The 18,232-nt window shown below is 36.8% G+C and overlaps 1 protein-coding gene and 2 long non-coding RNA genes across 9 annotated transcripts in view; 1 reads left to right on the forward strand and 2 right to left on the reverse strand.

Annotated features, from left to right (window-relative positions):
- LOC113673354 (HMG box-containing protein 1) overlaps positions 1-13,765 on the forward strand; it is a 15,835-nt gene extending 2,070 nt beyond the window's left edge. For 3 of the 7 annotated variants that reach the window (XM_089206855.1, XM_027189776.2, XM_027189761.2), the window contains exons 2-9: positions 5,884-6,069; positions 8,931-9,112; positions 10,551-10,817; positions 11,272-11,525; positions 11,601-11,658; positions 11,843-12,021; positions 12,552-12,693; positions 13,455-13,765. In XM_089206855.1, coding sequence (XP_089062981.1) covers positions 5,913-6,069; positions 8,931-9,112; positions 10,551-10,817; positions 11,272-11,525; positions 11,601-11,658; positions 11,843-12,021; positions 12,552-12,693; positions 13,455-13,487 — 1,272 coding nt within the window. In that variant the 5' untranslated portion in view covers positions 5,884-5,912 and the 3' untranslated portion in view covers positions 13,488-13,765. Of the gene's footprint in view, positions 1-254; positions 425-4,140; positions 4,337-4,800; positions 4,935-5,883; positions 6,070-8,930; positions 9,113-10,550; positions 10,818-11,271; positions 11,526-11,600; positions 11,659-11,842; positions 12,022-12,551; positions 12,694-13,454 lie in introns of those variants that run through there. The other 4 variants (XM_089206854.1, XM_027189752.2, XM_027189768.2 and 1 more) reach the window with 4 other exon arrangements.
- LOC149044907 (uncharacterized) lies at positions 8,404-9,793 on the reverse strand. The gene is made up of 2 exons (XR_016186741.1): positions 9,690-9,793; positions 8,404-9,128 (listed from the first exon to the last, which is right to left on the reverse strand). It is a non-coding gene; the product is annotated as an uncharacterized LOC149044907 (long non-coding RNA).
- LOC149044908 (uncharacterized) lies at positions 10,940-18,150 on the reverse strand. Its single transcript, XR_016186740.1, has 3 exons — positions 18,032-18,150; positions 12,219-12,323; positions 10,940-11,732 (listed from the first exon to the last, which is right to left on the reverse strand). It is a non-coding gene; the product is annotated as an uncharacterized LOC149044908 (long non-coding RNA).
- Positions 18,151-18,232: the final 82 nt, after the last annotated feature.

Here is an 18,232-nt window from a genome sequence, read left to right on the forward strand (position 1 = left end):
TTTGGAAGCAATATTTAGAACATCCGTTCTAAATACAAATCGATGAAAACTATATTTATCCATACAACGCTATACAAGTACTGCACGAAATTGTTTTGAAAGGTGATTTTGTGGTGAAGAAGCTGTCTGCTTTCCTAAGATCCGTTTTCGATTAAAAAAAACCATCTTTCAATGACATTCCTTTACACAATACTAAACCGCAAGAATACGTCCCAGCAAGACCATTAAACTATCAGGTTTAAAACCTTTAAAGGTCATTCTAGAACACAAGATCGTACATTGGGTATCGAATACATCACATGGATGATTTATTCGCATTTTTTAAAATATTCTGTTGTGGAAGAAAGAGGAGCTTTCGTTTAAAAAATACTGACTTAGTGAAGGAATATTTTGACTTCTATTGTAATGCAAATACGGAGATCAGGTGAGGTTCTCTATTGTTCATTGTTGTACCAGTTCAAAACAAAGACCTCTTTCATAGCAAGAAAGAACTCCGGAAAATGTCAATTTTCAACCGATTTCTCTCAAAACATACAACTCTGTCGGGGGCTCAACTTAAAAACAAACGAGGGAAAGAAAGAAAGTCGAAGCTAGCCGATTTTCTTACGATAAAATCGATTGTTTTCAAAGTACGATTGCGGTTTGACAGACATGTTTACGTACTAGAAAACAAGTACCTTATTGGTACACGGAATTTTGATATCGATTGAAATCATAGATTTTTAAATCAGTATTTAATGTTGTTTATAATTTGTCCTCCAATTTAACAAAATTTTCAGCTAGTCTAGGAATGTACCGTTTACGCGCGGGTCAATTCTCAATGTGTGGGTTATCGAGACTCTAAGCCGTTATTTTACTGAAGTTAAAAAAAATTGTAATATCAAAAAGGCGTTTGCTACCGCCAATATCAGATAATTCAAATTTAATCCAAATATATTGATGTTTGGCAACGGTAGGTTTAAATATCGATTTCCTGAATCCTAAATCCACTACTGACAGTGAACGATTGTTATATTTTTTATTTCATTGGTTGGAATTTCAGGTCATTTCTAAATATATAGTTAGCCTATATTTAGTCGAAGATGTGTAGTTTCTGAATGATTAGGCTGCTAATTTGGAATGGAGAGCCCGAGCGGTAGAGGGGCACTTTTCTCGGTACTTAGATAATACTTACATGTTGCAACGGTTTCGTTACGAAAAAAGGATTGTCAAGAAAAATAGTCTCTTAAAACTTACCCCCTAGTCCAAATAAGATGACTTATTATTAAATGAAATATGACTTTATCGTATATCTTGACTCACAGTTTATAAATATCAACTCCATTAGCGTTTTACTCAAATCTAAAGAAAGAACCAGTTCGTTTTGTCCATTCGCGAAGGTTTATAATGTCCTTATGTACATTGCTACGGAACTCCGACCAAGATAATATTAACTCATTTATTGAAGAAAACACATGAGAAAGCTCTGATCTAAACCTCATCGCCAGGTCCTATCGTCTAAAGAAGATGTTTAGAGATAACCCAAATGATGCATCTCTTCCACTTTTGGACTCTTGCAACCTCTCCTCAGTAAAAACTTAGCCAAAGGGTTGTACATAAATCCAATTTTCTTATCTTTTTTTCGCCCTTTGCTTGACAATTTACGAATGACATAGGCGCTGCGCTCTAAAATATATACAAACACCACAATAATAGGAGATGAGTGTAATATTTATTAAACATCCGTTTTCTAAGGATCAAATCGCCTCTATTAGGCTACACAACGGAAACAAATTTACAGCATTCACTGCATTCAAGCGGGATACTTAAGCTGCAATGATAACCTTTGTGAAGTCGCTCTTAAATTTACTGGAATCTAGCTGTGATTCTTTGCTACAAAGCTCTTTGTCTTTCTTGGCAAACTTTTGTGAAGACCTGAGTTGGATTCGGTCAACATGACGCCAAATTCAGCGTATGTTTACAAATCGAATTGACATCTTTGCATATATTACAGACTAGTGGTAACTGAAAATTTAGTTAGAAGTATACAATTTAATATGATTTAATCCAGAGCTTTTTTTTCTGGTTTATAATTCTGTTAGCGCCTCAAGACACTGAAACACTTAATTATTTTGTTTTTTTTTTGTTTTGTTTTTTTACTAATTCGCGTGCAATAAGTTCACTTTTTTAATATATGTGAAAAATTGTTTTTATTTTGGTACCTCTCACTTTCTATTTTTGCTGTTTTTCGAGGGCCCTCAAGAAAATTTCTCACAGGAATAAGTCCACTTTCTCTCCAATATAATTGAGACAAATTAATCTTGTATTTGTCTCAGTGTGTATTTATAGAAAATAAAATATGAGTGATTTGTTTCGATCGAGACAATAAGTTAACAGAAATCCACGCTGTATTGATGACGGGGTGGAATGTCTGGTAGGAAACAGAAATGGTGTTTTTGATGCCATGAAAAGAAGCGCTTTTCCAAACAACGCCCGCACTTAAATTAAATGTCTGCGCCGGTATTCCGTTGTAATCAGAAATTGTGAATCCTGCGTCCAAATTGAGAATTTGATCATGTGATTATTATTTTACGGCTGAACTGTGAGATCATTTTCAAGGAACGATAGATTTCCTCTTATTAACTCGCTTAGGCAAAGTTTGCGAACTGCTAATTAGCCGATTCAGTTGTCCAATACCCAACTTGTTTTCACATGTGTTTGCTGAATCATTTTTCCCCGTTTCTTCTATGGTCATTTGTTATTGCAAGGTTTTTGTTATGACATGGCTTCAGATCGTTGTTATCTTACACTTTAGAAGGTAAAACTGAATGATCTGTTGTCTATCGGTCTATCACAGCGTCATTGACATATTGAAAATATGAATTACTATCCTGCCGAGTTACATTGGATGTTAAAGATCGGTGCACCTAATTACAAATTGCTTGGGATTTTTTACGCGTGGTTGAAATAAATTAGGGTGTAAAAGCTTCACAGCCAAAACTGCTTGTTTACAGCAATTAGACAATGATGTCGTCAAGGGAAATTTACCTACGCGATTTTCAGTTTCGATAAAACAAAAACCTATGCAAATTTTACGATTGAGTGCACTTGGTTCCAAAATAGTGATTTCGACTGAAGTCATACAATTCGTCGAAAAGTTGCATCATCTTTTTTTGCGAAACGTTGCGTAACGTTTTTGCAATGACGAGTTGGGCTTCTGTTCCTTTATGCACTACTTCAGTTCTGTATAACTGAAAAAAAAACTGGCTTTGCATATGATATGTTCACAGTTTAATTCAGTTTTCTGGTATATTTATGAAGTTGATGAATGTTGTTTGGTTGACTGAATTTTTTTCTGTTCAATGAAGACTCTTGAATCGAAGCAGTTTCATTGATTGCTTGATTGTGGTCTCCAAATGCCATTTTGCGTTTTCAAGTCTCACTAATTGACCACACGGTTAGAACCGCAACAATTTGCCGAGACATCTTGCAGTTTAGGCTCCGAAGTATTTTTGAAATTTTTTCCAATTGTTCTCGATGGAAAAGTGGTTCCTTATCAGCCATAGTCTAACTCAAGGAAATAAATCGATTTCTACGCTTCAAAGTTCAGTCCCAAACGTCAGAATTTGATCCCATCGTAAATGAACTTTTGAAGACCTAAGAGCTTTAATGTGCCGTAGGCGGTTAACAACATCAACTATGCATAATAGAAGGTTAGACAATCATACCTTTACGGGGTTATTTCCAGCTGTATGACTAGCGACAACATTTTTAATTCGATATCAAAACATTCAACTTGCATGTAGATTCGCTGTTTCATTTGCATACGTGAAAATGAAACTATTCGACCTAAACCTATAAACTGTAAGATTTTGGTGAAAGATAATCTAGAGTTGGCGAATGAACTTGATAAGTAGACATAATCATATTGATTAACATCGGAACAGGAGAATTTTGACAAAAATATACGTGCTTCTCAGAGGAAAATAACACATCGCACCAAAATCTAAGCAATATATCTAATATCTAACCGAAAAATACCCAACCGACGTGCAACTGAACTAGCGTGGAACTGAAGGCGTAATGCCATGGAAACTCTTGAAATATCTTTAATTTTTCATTGCACTACACTCCAGGAAGTCCATTTTCGGAACAATAGAGTCATTGCGCAAGGGAAAACTGAAGAGGTCTGACTAGACTCGTACCGATTATTTGCGGTTTTGCGTATCATGATTCGCTGCTTCGGAGCAATTCGCCTTGGCTGTTTATCTATGAGTTTCTCGTCTTAGTGTCCCTGTGCTTGTTCAAGTGATCGAGAATACAGCGAAGATTTTTACCTTTACAAGATCAAGTTCAGGTTTGGCATAGTTTCAAATGTTTTATTTCCTTTTGGGTTCAATCGTTTTTCGCTTGAGTTGTTGTGACGCGCATTCACACCTTTCGCTATTTCAGTGGCGGGTTTCCTCGCGTGTTATATTTGCTTTTAACTGAAATTGTATCGTCTTAAAACAGAAGATTATGCCCTCTGTGGCAAAGATGGCCCTGAGCTCTCCTTTTTGTTTTCTCACTTTTGAAGTTGTTGAGTTACTCATGACAAGTATTTCACACAAAGGATCTCTAAAGTATCGCAAATTTTTGCCAAAGTTTGTCCCGTATTAAAAAAAAATTCCTCAGTGCTGATTCAAAGGTTTGTCACAGATTCATGAAATTCTTTAGTACAACCTTCCGGGAAAATATCAGATGTGGTCGAACCGCGTAGTGAAAATTGAAAGTAAAACTATTTCGTCAGCATAAACATCAAGTAAATATTTTAAAAGAATGTGTTGAATTGACAAAAATCGCTGAGCGGAACTCACTACTGCGTCATCAAGTCTAACACATTTCGAATGGGAATTTCCAAGGGTTTTTCTCTTTCCTGTGTAAAACTGATTTCTGTCAAACTTGAAGCTCAGACGGTAAGCTCTCTTTTAGAATTAAGTTCATCATGATAGTGTGCTCCACTTTTCGCGTTTGGTGATTTCATTTCCGCTTTGTTATACGGAATGATATTCTGCCGAAGAGGCGGTTTTGGTTCAAAACCAAGACGTTCCGGAAAATGTTGAACAACTTTAAATGTATTAGCCCATTAGGTTGAATTAAGAACTTTGTAATTGCTCATGAGTGAAAAAGGAATATTCTAGCGAGGGCTGATGTAAAGGCATCTTTCATTTACCTGTCGAAAGGTTTCTCAAACTATAGCTGAAGAAGATGGCGTATAAAATTTTCAGCTCGGTCATCAAATGATAAAAGATTACATCCATTTTCCAATGATATGGTATTAAGAAAAAAATCTTACTTATCCACCAGAATTCGGGCCTTAAACTTTTAGATTTTGCGGTGCGATGTTCCAGAAGAGAAAGCTTCTATACAGAGCCATACCGTCTTTGTTTACATATAAAATTGGAATCTTAACGGTTCGGGCGAAATCTATACATCGTTTGGACAGTTTTTCCGATATGAATGGTGAAATAGATAAAAACCATTAATCCTGTCAAAATTAGCAGTTAAAGCTTTATTGTTTTAAGAATATAATTTTTATAGAATTTGCTGGCAGAGGGCTCGTAGATTGGCGATTAAACCGATTTTCATTAATCTGTGATTTTGACGCGAAAAACAAGAAGAAAAAAAAGCCCCGTGAACACATATTATATTACTGTCTGTTCTACAGTCTGACGAGGGATTAAGAGAAATCATTACTTGAGAAATATTCTGGATTTTTCCAAAATACATGTCCAGTCAAAACTTGTTCCTTTATTTAGTTGTTTACAATAGGAAATCGAATCTTTCTTTCATTTGAGTTTCGCACGCCGTAGGTTAATTCGGCTTGTCTTCAACTTATCTGTGGAAACTTTCTCTTTTCTTTAGTGATTTCAGGTTAATTTTCTAACAAAGAGATGCAGCCAATAAAAGAAAGGCAAATAAAGCCTTATCAGTGCAAACATTGTCCGAAGTCTTTCAAGAGCTCTAACGGTTTGAGGTATCATTTGGAGAAGGTACACTTTGACGAAGAGAACAAAATGGAAGAAGGGAAAAGCTTCTTTTCAATGGAAGGTATGATAGGCAGATTATGTATTTCTAGCTTGTTCATAAATGTTATCGTTTTGTTCAAGAATGAAAGGGGAATTTTTCACGAGTAGAAATTCTCTGAATAATTTTCTAAACAAGCCTGTTCTTAGTCCAGACAGCTTCAGATAAATGTTTTGAATGGAAACATGGTGTAATCCGCTCTAAATTTGTAGCTGCATTTTTAAACCATGAGAGTATATGATTGATAAAAGCGAACCTTTTCAGTGATGAATTATTGAACTAAAGTACGATCGTCATTTCAGGGAAGACTTCATCCGTCTTTTGTTTTTTTTCCGCGTCATTTCAGATTTGTTAAACAGAAAGCTTGTTAAACCGCCCTTAAATGCTTTTTAACACCTCTATCATTGTTGTCAATAAAAATTACCGGTATATCTTTGATGTTGAATAAATTGTCCGTAAACTGTGGTAAATTACAGCCGATAAAAATCGTTCTTTTCTTCCGTGATCGTTTAGTAAGTTTATCAGAGAAGTATGTTTCCTGAATTACAAATAAAATTTTGAGTCATCCTCAGGATATTTTAAGTGGAGTAGGAATCCGTTTCCTGTCTACGTAAAAATGAAAGTGGAGGATAAAAATTGTTCAAGTACGCTCACGAAAAAAAAGATCGTAATTTAATGAGATTCAACGGATTTTGTTTCACTTGTCAGCAAAGATATTCTTTCCTAACCATCTCTCGCAGGTGTACTTAGCTAATGATGTTTAAGAAAAACTGATCTTTCTTAAAAAAAAAAGCCTCCAAACGGTAAAACTCAGAAAAGTATGAGCCAAACAAGCGAAGGAAATGACTGAGATTCTCGTTGAAAAAAAAAACTGTCAAATCTTGAAGTCAATCACAAGACATAATTGTGCGACAAGTCTGTCTGATCGAGAAAGATTATATGATTTTTCCGTCCAGTATGTAGAAGTGTGTGAAGTTTTAATAGTTTCTAAAATCTGCCTCATAGAGGACTTTTAAGTAGAATGGGAGGACAGAATCCTTCATGTCCTTATCTTAACAAGTATTGATCTGATACACAGAGAGATTAATCCTTAATATCTAAACTAGCTTTCACACGTCACTTCCCTTTACGAAAGGATGAACACAACAGCTTGGCACTTGCAGTTTCGATGTGTACCCTGAAAAAAAAATTGAGTTTAACCTTTGTTTTGATTTCACCAAAATCAGCTGATTCTAACAGGTTTCCGGCCACGAGATATTACACACGATGGCAAATGGTTGTCAAAAATTCTGAAAATAGAGTTTGTAACGCGGGGAATCACACACGTGATTATGGTGGATGAGAGATCATTTAATAAGATTAGTCCTTAATAACTGAACTGGCTTTGACGCGTTACATCCCTTTACGAAAGGATGAACACGAAAGCTCCGCGCACGCTTTTTCGATGCGTACCCTGAGAAAAATATTGAATTTAACCTATGTTTTGATTTTACCAAAATCAGCTGATTCTAACAGGTTTCCGGCCACGAGATATTACACATGATGGCAAAACCGAATGAAATGGCTATCCCGTCGGTTCCGGTTCTTAAACCGGGCATGACTCATCTGAAAGCACGTGATTATGGCGGACAAGAAATTTCACTAAAAGACACCTGCTATAACACTGTGGAAAGAATCTTCTTTCGACTTAACTTTTAGCCTGATGCCTGCGCCGATTTCAGCGTTAAGTCCTGCGTAGAATAAATTCAATCTTTTAATACAATTGGAAAAGCCCAGGTAACCTTTAATCAAAAATCAAAAAGGCCGAGGACTTTACACTTTTAAAACAAGTTTCGCAGCCAGCAATCTTCAAACGTGTTCCGGCCCTGCATGTCCGCTTAAAGTAGTGTAAATTTCTGCTTGAACAAACAATCAAGCGTAGATGTCTGTATTTTAATCTGAAGCATGCCATTGCATGTAAATGAAAGAAAAATATTTTGGAAACTTTGAATAAATAGAGCGTTCAAAATTTTGTGCTCTGACGAATGTGACACTCTCGCAAGCGATTTAAATAGAGGTGGAGATTGTTTTGCAACTTTTACTGCCGAAGAAATTTATCATTTTGTCGCGAGTATAGTTGTTTAAAAATCTATTTTCGGTGGAATTAAAGGATCTTGGCCCACTCTCATCATTCAAAATCGCCTATTCATTGATGAGTTAAAAGCGTGCGGATGCTATTAAGCGAGGTATGGGAAAAGGCTATCACAGGATCTTAGCAAAATTCAGGACGTATTTCGCATACAAACCTAGAGTTTGATCCTTGGCTCGCGGGCAAGTTCTTTTTAGCTAACTCGGTAAAGCTGAAAAATCACACCCTTCTCGCGAAAATTATTTAATATAGAATCAGTTAAGTTATTAGAAGTTTACGACTCACGATAATGTGATAAAAGCGTCTGTAAGCTGCGTCACAAGCATTCTTCGAAACAATTTCATGCTTTACATACATTCTTTTTCCAGTTTTGATGTTGTTAAAACTACTAGAGAGAATTTTTTACTCACTTACTTTACCTTTCATTAAACAAAATTGCTTTCTAAATGAATTCAGCAAGTGAATTCAGCATTTTTAGACCAGTCCTCAAAACAAGAATGAAATGTTTATACAATCAGTTTTTTTTTTTTACCCGTCAGCCTGTTGTATTTAGATATTTCGTAATCATGAACTTATGTGCGCAACTGCTGTGATCATTATGATGTTTTTGTCTCGCAAGCCGTTGGATACTACTTGTTGAAGAAAATGTCGAGTCTGAACTCAGCCACCATGTTATTGTGAAACTAATCAAATACGTTAAATTTCGTAACCGAAATCTTTCAGTGGCATTAAACCTTTTTTTTCCTTCATCATTCAGAAATGCCTGCAAAGCCTCGCACCATTCCCCCGGCCCTAAATCTGCGCGCAGAGGAAGTAACTTTGCTGACGGAGTTTGCCCTGATTGCTACCAGTCCACAAAGTCCTCTGGTGAGAGAAGTAAGCGGGGAAAACTCTTATGTCAAGCGCCGTGAAGATGACAGTCCACCACCTCAGCTTATGGTATGTAGATGGAATACTGGGTGGAGAAGAGATAGTTTTCCTTTAACTGCACCTTTTATATGTGTAACGTGCAATAGCTTTCATCTTTCTTGCTTTGGATGGAAAAATGAACGCTATGCAGTGCAAATTCAGAAATACCATACATAACATTAAAATTAGGAGATTTAGGAACCATTCAGGAGGGGTTTGGTTGTATCCCAATAAAATTTACCTGATCCCCTGATAAGAGGGCTCTGTAATATTCTAGTGATCGTCTTTCTCACCCCTCCCCTTTCCTCCCCCCCCCCCCCCACATTGGCAGTTAAAACTATTCAGCCCTTTAAACTTTTTTAGAAACAAATAGTCCCCATCCTCGAGTCCTCCCCCCCCCCCAACCCGGGAGGGGGGGGGAAGATATTTTGAAAGATAATTTAGTTTATCAACCGAGTTGATAATGCAGATTGGCCACTGGAAAGAGTTTCTTGAGCTGATTTTTCGAGCGTTAGCCCCTCGTCAGAGCGAGTTTTGAACGTCTTCTCTGCCAGGGACCTAGAAATCTATTAATTTGCCTTTTGCATTTTCACTTCCCTAATCCTACCTCCATTGCTTGCCGAAAAACCGCCAATGTAAGTGGTCTAGACGGCTTCTGTGTCCGGCAACAAAGACCGCACGGTATATAAGGAAATAAAAACCGACTGCCCATAGAAATATAAATAGTTAATTATATCATCTTCGCGTTTCCGTTTGCGTAAATAAGTCGGTAAATCAATATATTTTAAATTGCATGATATTTCGATGTTGGCTTGAGATGAAAAAGTGTTATTTCCAAATAAAGAAGCTTCTAGATCACAGCGCCTTCCGGAATAAATTTCTTTGAACTGAAAGGAAATTCCGCTTTAATTGCACGTAGGGGCTAAAAATATTCAACTGTATTCATTTTTTCCGGGAATCTGTTGATATGCCTGAGGCATGGGAAATGCGTGGTTTTCAGGAAAAGGTTGAAGCCATTTGGCGAAATGTGATTAAGTGTAAGGGTCGGTTGATCGTTTATGATATGAGTTGTGAGAGAGTTTTCAAATCTACCAGAATATCAAAGAAATATGTAATTAAAGAGTTTAAAAATCTTTATCATGATTTTCTTATCAACAAATTCTAAAAAACACCGTAATACATATACAGAATATCACGACTAAGGACAGTATCCTTCTATTTTTAGAATTTTTCATTGGAGACGTTTCTTCTTTGAGGCATTTAATATTGTTCAAAACTTGTTTCTTTTTTTTTTGTCAATTCAACTTATAGCGATTTTCGGTAGTCTTTGGAAAATATTTACAACAGCGCAAGCACAAACGTTCAAACAAACGTTGGAAAACTTTTGCGTGGTATAAACAGTTGATAGTATCTTTCAGTGGCTTAAGTGTACGCAAACTTTATATCTATTATCTGTTCTCCTTTTTAGGATCTTCAGTCCACTGGTAATTGGCGATGTGTTTCAAAAACCACTTCAGAAAATCTATCACAAACAGAATTGCTAAACACTACACCAGCTGCCAAGCGGCAATATTTTATGGCGGGAACCAAATTGAGTTTCCCGGATGAAGATGGCTGGACATGGCGAACGGTCGACGATCTCGATATGGATGAAATATCCGCTGACATGTTTCGGGATGGACTTCGAGTCATGGACTACCAAAGGATTGAAGCGAAATTTGATAACAATACTACGGTATGTTAAGAGTTTGGTTTGTTAAGATTGAATTATTTCCCCTTAATTAATTTGTTTAGGGTACAATTGTAGCAATTTATTAAAACGAAGAGGAAGTATGGCCTCTTGTAAGCCTCTTCTTCTTTAACCTGCTGACCGATTTATTGACCGTTTCAAAGTAATTGTTAAACAGACTGACTAAGTAACTGACAGACCGACTTATGGATTGACTTATTGCTGCATAAGTAACGAACAGGTAAATAAAATTGTTGACAAACTGAATCGCTTGATGATTTACTCAGTGACTCAGTTACTAACTCACTGACCGACCGAACGATCAACTGAAAGATTGATTGACTCACCAACTGGCTGACTGACATTTCGCTGATTGTTCGCCCATAAGCCAATTCTACAAATGCCTCGACTAAAAATGGTTAGTTTACCGACCCTTAAACCCTCCTTTATTCCTTACTAGGATGAATTCATCGTAACTTTCAAATCATGCAGTAATGAAGAAACAAGTTTTCAAGCAGAAATCACCGCTGATCATCCGTTCTTCGTCAAGGGTGCAGACACAGCAGGTTGGGCGTCGTTTGACCCAGCAGCGACCGAATCGCATTATGGGATAAGTTGCCAGCCATTGCGACGTAATGTCTGTGTATTGCCATATGACTCAGAAGTTGTGGGATTGACTTTGAACGGAAAGCAATTGGATGGAAAGGAGAAAACGTACGTCAAATAAGAGCGTTCTCTCTCATACACCGTATTTTCAGTTGCTTATCAATAATGTTTTTCCTATTTTAGGTCAGAATTTACTGCCATGGATTCCACAGCCGCTCTTACACTCAGTAGTATGGCCAAGGTATGTGCAAGGAGATAAACAATAAACCGTCGTGTGCCACAGGTCTTCCAGAAGCCTGGAACGAGTCAGGCAACCTACGAAGTTTATGAGAAATGTCAAAATAGCCTTATATAGAGAAGATAGAATTGTATGATAAAGTTTAATCTTGGTTGTAAAATTACGAATAATCTTTTTCATATAACAGGATAAAGAGGAACACAGTCACCGAAGAACCAAACTTTTCTCAGGGTCCCACAGTCCACCCAGCCCGGTTAAAAGAAACAATACGCATCAGTTTAACAAAAGACCAATGAACGCCTTCATGTTATTTGCTAAACGCTTTCGATTGGAAATAACTCAGGCTCATCCAGGCAAAGACAATAGGTAAGCATGTATTTTTTACGATCGTGGTTGAGGTGGGGAGGGAGGGGGAGGAAGGGTAGATAAGCAGATTTTTTTTTTATCAAGAGGGGGGAGAGGGTTAAACACCGACGTTTCATTGCGAATAAGAACATATTTCAATTTTTCATTTTTCAAAAGAACTGAAAGATCTTCAGAGCAGAAGGGTTGAGTAAACATACCTCCTTGAACCATCCCCTAAGAAATTTCTTGCATGGCTTTATAAAAAAATTCAGCAAATCCAGTAGGTGTCGATCTGGTCACTTCTTTTGTTAGAATTTTGTTGCCTACGTGAGGACGAAAATAAAGTATTCTATCTATTTGAAAGGTATTTAAACACACTGTCTCGGTGATGTTAATCTATATGTAATTATGTAATTAGTAAAGTCCTGTGATTTAGTATTCTCTCATTAGACCATTTTAGCTTTTGAAGACTGGCCCTAGATTTTATTTTAAGAATGACCAAAACCGATAAAGATGACGATGTTTTAACGCCTCATCATCGCTTTTTTTAGGGCAATAAGTGTGATTCTTGGTGACAAATGGAAGGCCATGAAGCAAGAGGATAGGAAAGAGTATGTGCTCCAAGCAAAACTGTTAGCGGATGAACACAAACGAGTGAATCCAGACTGTTGGAAGAGAAAGAGAACCTCTGAGGTCAGTTTATAACTCTTCTTTCTCCTCACATTTCTAATCTAACATCTAGATCTCGAGCTCGAGATTTCTCTCGCGTGATAGCTGATGAGAGCGAAACTCGAATCAACTATCACGCATAGAAATCAAGAGCGAATAACGCAATTGTTGTAGCATAAATTTTCTAGTCTTTTAAAACTTTACAACAAGAAAAGCTCACAGCTTTGTTCAGGCCACTCACTTCTCGCTGTTTATCACGGAATAGCGACGATCATCGTAGCCATTCGGATTGCAGCATTTATGATAGAATGCCAGGAAATTTATGTTGAAAATACGTATCGGCTAAGGCTATAGTTGGAAGAAAACACATCGCTATCAGCCCAATTGTTATGGTGTCTCAAGCGATATACTGGGTTCTTTTATCTGTCGTGATCTGGAGGGATATGAATTCAGGGAATTGGAAAAATTAGTTGAAATACAAGTGATGAGGTAGTTTTGGAAATACGACTTTTAGCTTTTAGAAGTTGTAGGCCACGTTAGGCGAGATGCTGTTACTGATAACCGAAGATTTCTTGAGAATCTCAACACGAGCTCTCGTTAAACAGCGGTCATTTGAGCCTCGTAGACGCGAGGAAGAAAATTAGACAATTGAAGAGAGAGACACGCAACACAAATTCTACCATGTTTATTTTCTCAAAAAAAAAAAAAAAATTCACAAGTCCACTTCCTTTTGTTACATCGTGCGAAGTTTCTTTAAACTAACTTCCACTTTAATTCCTTGGCAGGGTTCCTCCAAGATAAGCTACAGAAGACCATGAAAGTGTGCTGCAGTAGTAGATACCCAGATACCTAATATATTTTTTTTCTGCAATATATCAGATATATTTTGAACCAAGTCAAAAGTATTTTTTCATTGACGGAAAACAAGGCATTAGTTATACTATGTATAACGTATTTATAAGGCTTCTTTGTAAATAATTTAACATAGTTTTGAAATGCTTTTATTGGGTACTGATTTTATAGAATAGTATTGAGAGTTTGGTAAGTTATTTTGTCCTATACACCTGGTTGTGATTAAATCAGCTTGAAAAACGAACTCTACGTCTGTGTGCCCTTTTTCGTAGTGATTTGGATGAATCATTAAGCTTGAGGTAATAATTTTGAAGGTCAGAGATTTTCTAAGTAATTAAGCGCTTCCAAATGTAAAAAAAGTTGTAAACAATCCAGAAGACTGATAGAAGTTTTCAGAAAAGGTTCCCAGAGACTTCGCTTCGGGATACATCTCAAGCTTGTTAGCTGTAATACAATTTTCGGAATTTCGTCAAATGTTTTTCATTTTCCTTTTAAGTTGGTTTTATTCATGTGGAATAGAACCTGAGTTGAGGAATACTTTTATCAACATGATTTAATCACCTGGCTTTCTTGACTCATTTAGTTACCAAGATTATTTGGTTTTATCAACTAAGCTGATAATGTAAATTGGCCACCGTAAGGAGTGTCCATAGCTGATGTTTCAAGAGTAAGCCCGCTGGTCAGAGCTCTTCTTTTCGCTCCATTGACGCAGCAACACAATTCATTTTCCCTCAAAAACTTACCCTCTTTAGTGATTTAGTTATCGTCTACACTTTACCCGCTTCATTACTCGATATCAAAATTTTTAACGCTTTCTTGGTCATTTAATATCGGCTATGTCGATTTAATTTCATCAAATAGACGCCGAACGAAATTTCGTCTGCTGTGAAACTTCGAGAAATTGCATGCGAAGTTCAACTATTTTTATCTTCTTCAAGGATATTCCATAGTATAACACGCATGACTGAGACACACGCAACAAAAAGGTCGGCTTTTTCATGAACTAAGTTTGTCAGGTAATTCCACAGGTATCCCAACTCCTTATCAGCCATAAACGTTATAAGACATTGCCTCTTCGATGGTGTTTGTGTTTCCGTGCATTCTAGGGTCGTTTCAAAGCGACTCCAGCGTGTCTTATATTTACTGTTTTCTCGATACATTTTGGAAAAACACCTTTCCGCAAGTTGTTGCACAATTTTATATAATGTTCACAGCCGTTAAGGTGCATGGATAGCTATGCTTCCTCCAAGGAGCAGAAGAGTTTTCTCTCTCATTATAAATCGTGCTCTTATTTTCCTTATAAAACAACTACAGATTAATTCGCATTGCAGAATGATATAATAAATATCGCAAAACATGTTTTCAAAAAATACTCTTGAACATAAGATTTGAAAGGAAGTGTAGACAAAGTCCTCTCGAAGGTTAACAAAGGCTCAGGCTGGATTGCTTAGCCGCATTCGGTCAAGCCAGTCGCTGTCAATGTGTGTACAATTCCCTCCTTCTACCAGTTATTTGAATGAGGGTGGGGGCTATAGGTTGCGTGCAGCAAAGCTCAGCGACAACCCAACAGCTGCACGTATTTCATTCAGAAGGGATAACTCTGACGAGGCTATCGAGACTTTAGGCTGGTCTGACTTGGAAACAATTAGAGAACGAGACAGATGAAATTTAAAATGCTTGAATAACCTAGTGCTGGAATACCATAAGGAGTATTTGATCAAAAATAACCCATTCGATTCAAATAATACAAGAACGAATGACAACATCATGTGCGCAGGCCAAAGCTTAGCCTGGGAAAGAGAAAAGTTTAATATTTTGATCGGCCTTTCTATCAATCTATCTATCTGGCTATCTAACTATCTATCAATCGATTTTTCTATCAATCTATCTATCTAACTATTTATCAATAAATCTTTCTATCAATCTATATCTATCTATCTATCTATCTATCTTTCTACCAATCTTTCGATCAATCAATCAATCTATCTATCTCTCTGTCTATCAATCTTTCTATCAATCTTTCTATCAATCTCTCAATCAATCAATCAATCAATCTATCTATCTATTTATCTATCTATCTATGATGGTATGAGGAATTGTTATACGGCTCTGTGCAGAAGCCATCAAGATAAAGCAAGAGCCTTGTTCTGATTGATTGCCCTCGCGAGTAGGACGAGCCGCTCGAAATTGCCCGCTTTGATCCCACGAAAACAAATCTCTTTTGATCATAAGCAATATTCAGCTATCCTTACCTCAGGCTTGATCAATAAAACAGACCCTGACATCCAGCGCGCAGCTGCTAAATTCACGATTATGCATGGCACCCTCCCTTTCCCTGCTTCCTTTAATCTCATTGATATCAACAGCCATTAAGTGAAATTTAACAAATCTTGAAGCATGTTGCTGTTTCGGAGAAATGAATTTTTAAAAAAAACCCTTTGCCTGTCAGCAGAAATAAAAAATCCTTCCGTGTATTGCTTTGTCGTAATTTTCCGACCGTCAAAACTTGAATATGGAGAACGTATGTTTAAATATAGCAGTTTATACTGAAAAGCTGTAGGCTAATGTCAAAACCAACATAGAAGATATATTCTGCGCACCGGATTCAAATTAGAACACATTTTACAACGATTGTTCTCGAATCACTGTGAGAACGCTTTGTTTGATCTCTCTCTCTCTCTCTGTTTCCTGTGTATGCTCTAAGTCCGATATGATGTAGGAAGTGAAACATAGGATATCATAACCAATACAAGATTTGGAAAAAAAAAACAAAAGAAAAAGAATTTTACTTTATCTTTGGGTACATATATTATATTTGTTTATTTTTTCGGCGCATTAACCTACGCGGGGTGTTGGGAGAACACGAGAATATTTGTAAATCACGTACCGGAGGAAAGTGATTTACGAACTCTTTGAGTGTTCTCCCGACATCCCAAGTTGTTTTCTTCGCCGGTTAACCGATGGAAAGTGCGGCCTCGAATTAAACCCCGAAAAGTTTCCATTTTTTATGGGTTTACTGGCGTAACATAGGTTTTTTACCAATCAGGCCGCTCGTGGTACCTTAGTCAAATTTTTAATCGGGCATAACACTCAACGCTTTATTTATAATTAGTACGGTAGACATTTACGTAAAAACCCAGACATAAAAGTATGCAATGCATACTTCTAAATTGTGGAGATTATCTTAGTGAAAAACTGAGGATTTCTGAAGCATGACTTCAAGGTTTCTATAAAAAATGAGTCGTATGTTAAGAACTTTAAGTTACACCTCCGCTGAATATATGTCCTTCGGCATGAATCGCGTCTTCTATTTTGGATAAAAAACCATTGAATTAAAAATTGCGGAAGTTCATCCCAGGAGGGTTCCCAGCATACCTAAAATCACCTACGCAGATATCTTTTTCAGACATTTTCTGCCCAAAGCCTTGCTTTTTCCTCCATTCGTTTAATTTTTCCTTTCGTTCTGATTGTTCAAAAGTGCTTGCATTATCTCTTAGGAACAGTAAAGCTCATTGTTTCATTATAAGTTTCTAAAAGCACTTAAGTTTCAACTGCCCGTGAAATTCATCTCAGTAATGTTTCGTGTTTGAAGTAGGCCGACAGAATTTTCCCACGGATCGTCGTGGATGTTATAAGTGTAATAAGCGTCTGAGAGCCAGGAAAAAAAGTTGAAGACAATCTGCATAATTTGTCCAGTACTGGCCAAAATGACAACATATCTTACAAATCTCATCATTAACACTTAGATTAAAAAAAAATTAGAAATACGTGAGCGATTCTCTTCCCACGAAAACTTTCTAATAGACTCTCTTGTGATATTGGATTCAATTTCCATATTTTCACGCAAAAAACACTCTCTTACATACACGTAATGTTTCACGAACTCTTTCTAGGAAACAGCGACATTTTCGTTCCAATCTTAGATTATTATAGCTGATAAAAATGGTTTTCCGTCCCCTTAAAAGCCAAATTAAACATAGAAGTACATATTATTATACACACCTACTTTCTTAGCAATTAGACTCAATTACGATCGATTAGGCATTGTCTTTTTTGTAACAATTTTAGCTAGGGACAATTAAATTCAAGCGCTAGAAGTCTAAGGACAATTGTTAAAATAATTACACCATTTTCGACGGAAAAATGAGATTAAAGTAGTCGTTTGAACAGCACCGTGGTTTTGATGCAAATGTAAATTTTCTTTTAAACAAGTCTACTGAATTACAAAACTCTGGAAATAATAGTTATTGAAACAAACAAATTTCCCATTAGAACAAAAGAACGATTTTGGCTCTTTAATGAAGGCATCATAAAATTGTGCGCTAGAAAAGTTTTTTAGATATGCACAACAATTTCGTCGCAACGGAAGGGGCTTCTGTGAACGGAAATGGAATTTTACTTGCGGTTTTCGACTTTGGAGAGCAATGACGACGGTCATCTACGAGGAATGTTATGATGAATGATCATAGTTGTATGAGAAGACAGATTACTGCTTGAACTATACACTTACCCGGCCCTATGTGATCCATCGAACTTTGAAATCAAATATTGCAAACATTAACGTGTGCCTTAACAGTGCCATCGGCCAATTCATTGAATGGGGTGCTCCCGGGAATGCTCTGACGTCACGGTACTTCAGGGGCTGGGAAGTAATTGCGCAACGGTAGAGAGAGATGTGAAAACACGCTGCTTGCATCCAGTATCTTCAAAA

The sequence above is a fragment of the Pocillopora damicornis genome, chromosome 5 (assembly GCF_964200805.1).
Source record: "Pocillopora damicornis chromosome 5, jaPocDami1.2, whole genome shotgun sequence".
Taxonomy (NCBI): Eukaryota; Metazoa; Cnidaria; class Anthozoa; order Scleractinia; family Pocilloporidae; genus Pocillopora; species Pocillopora damicornis.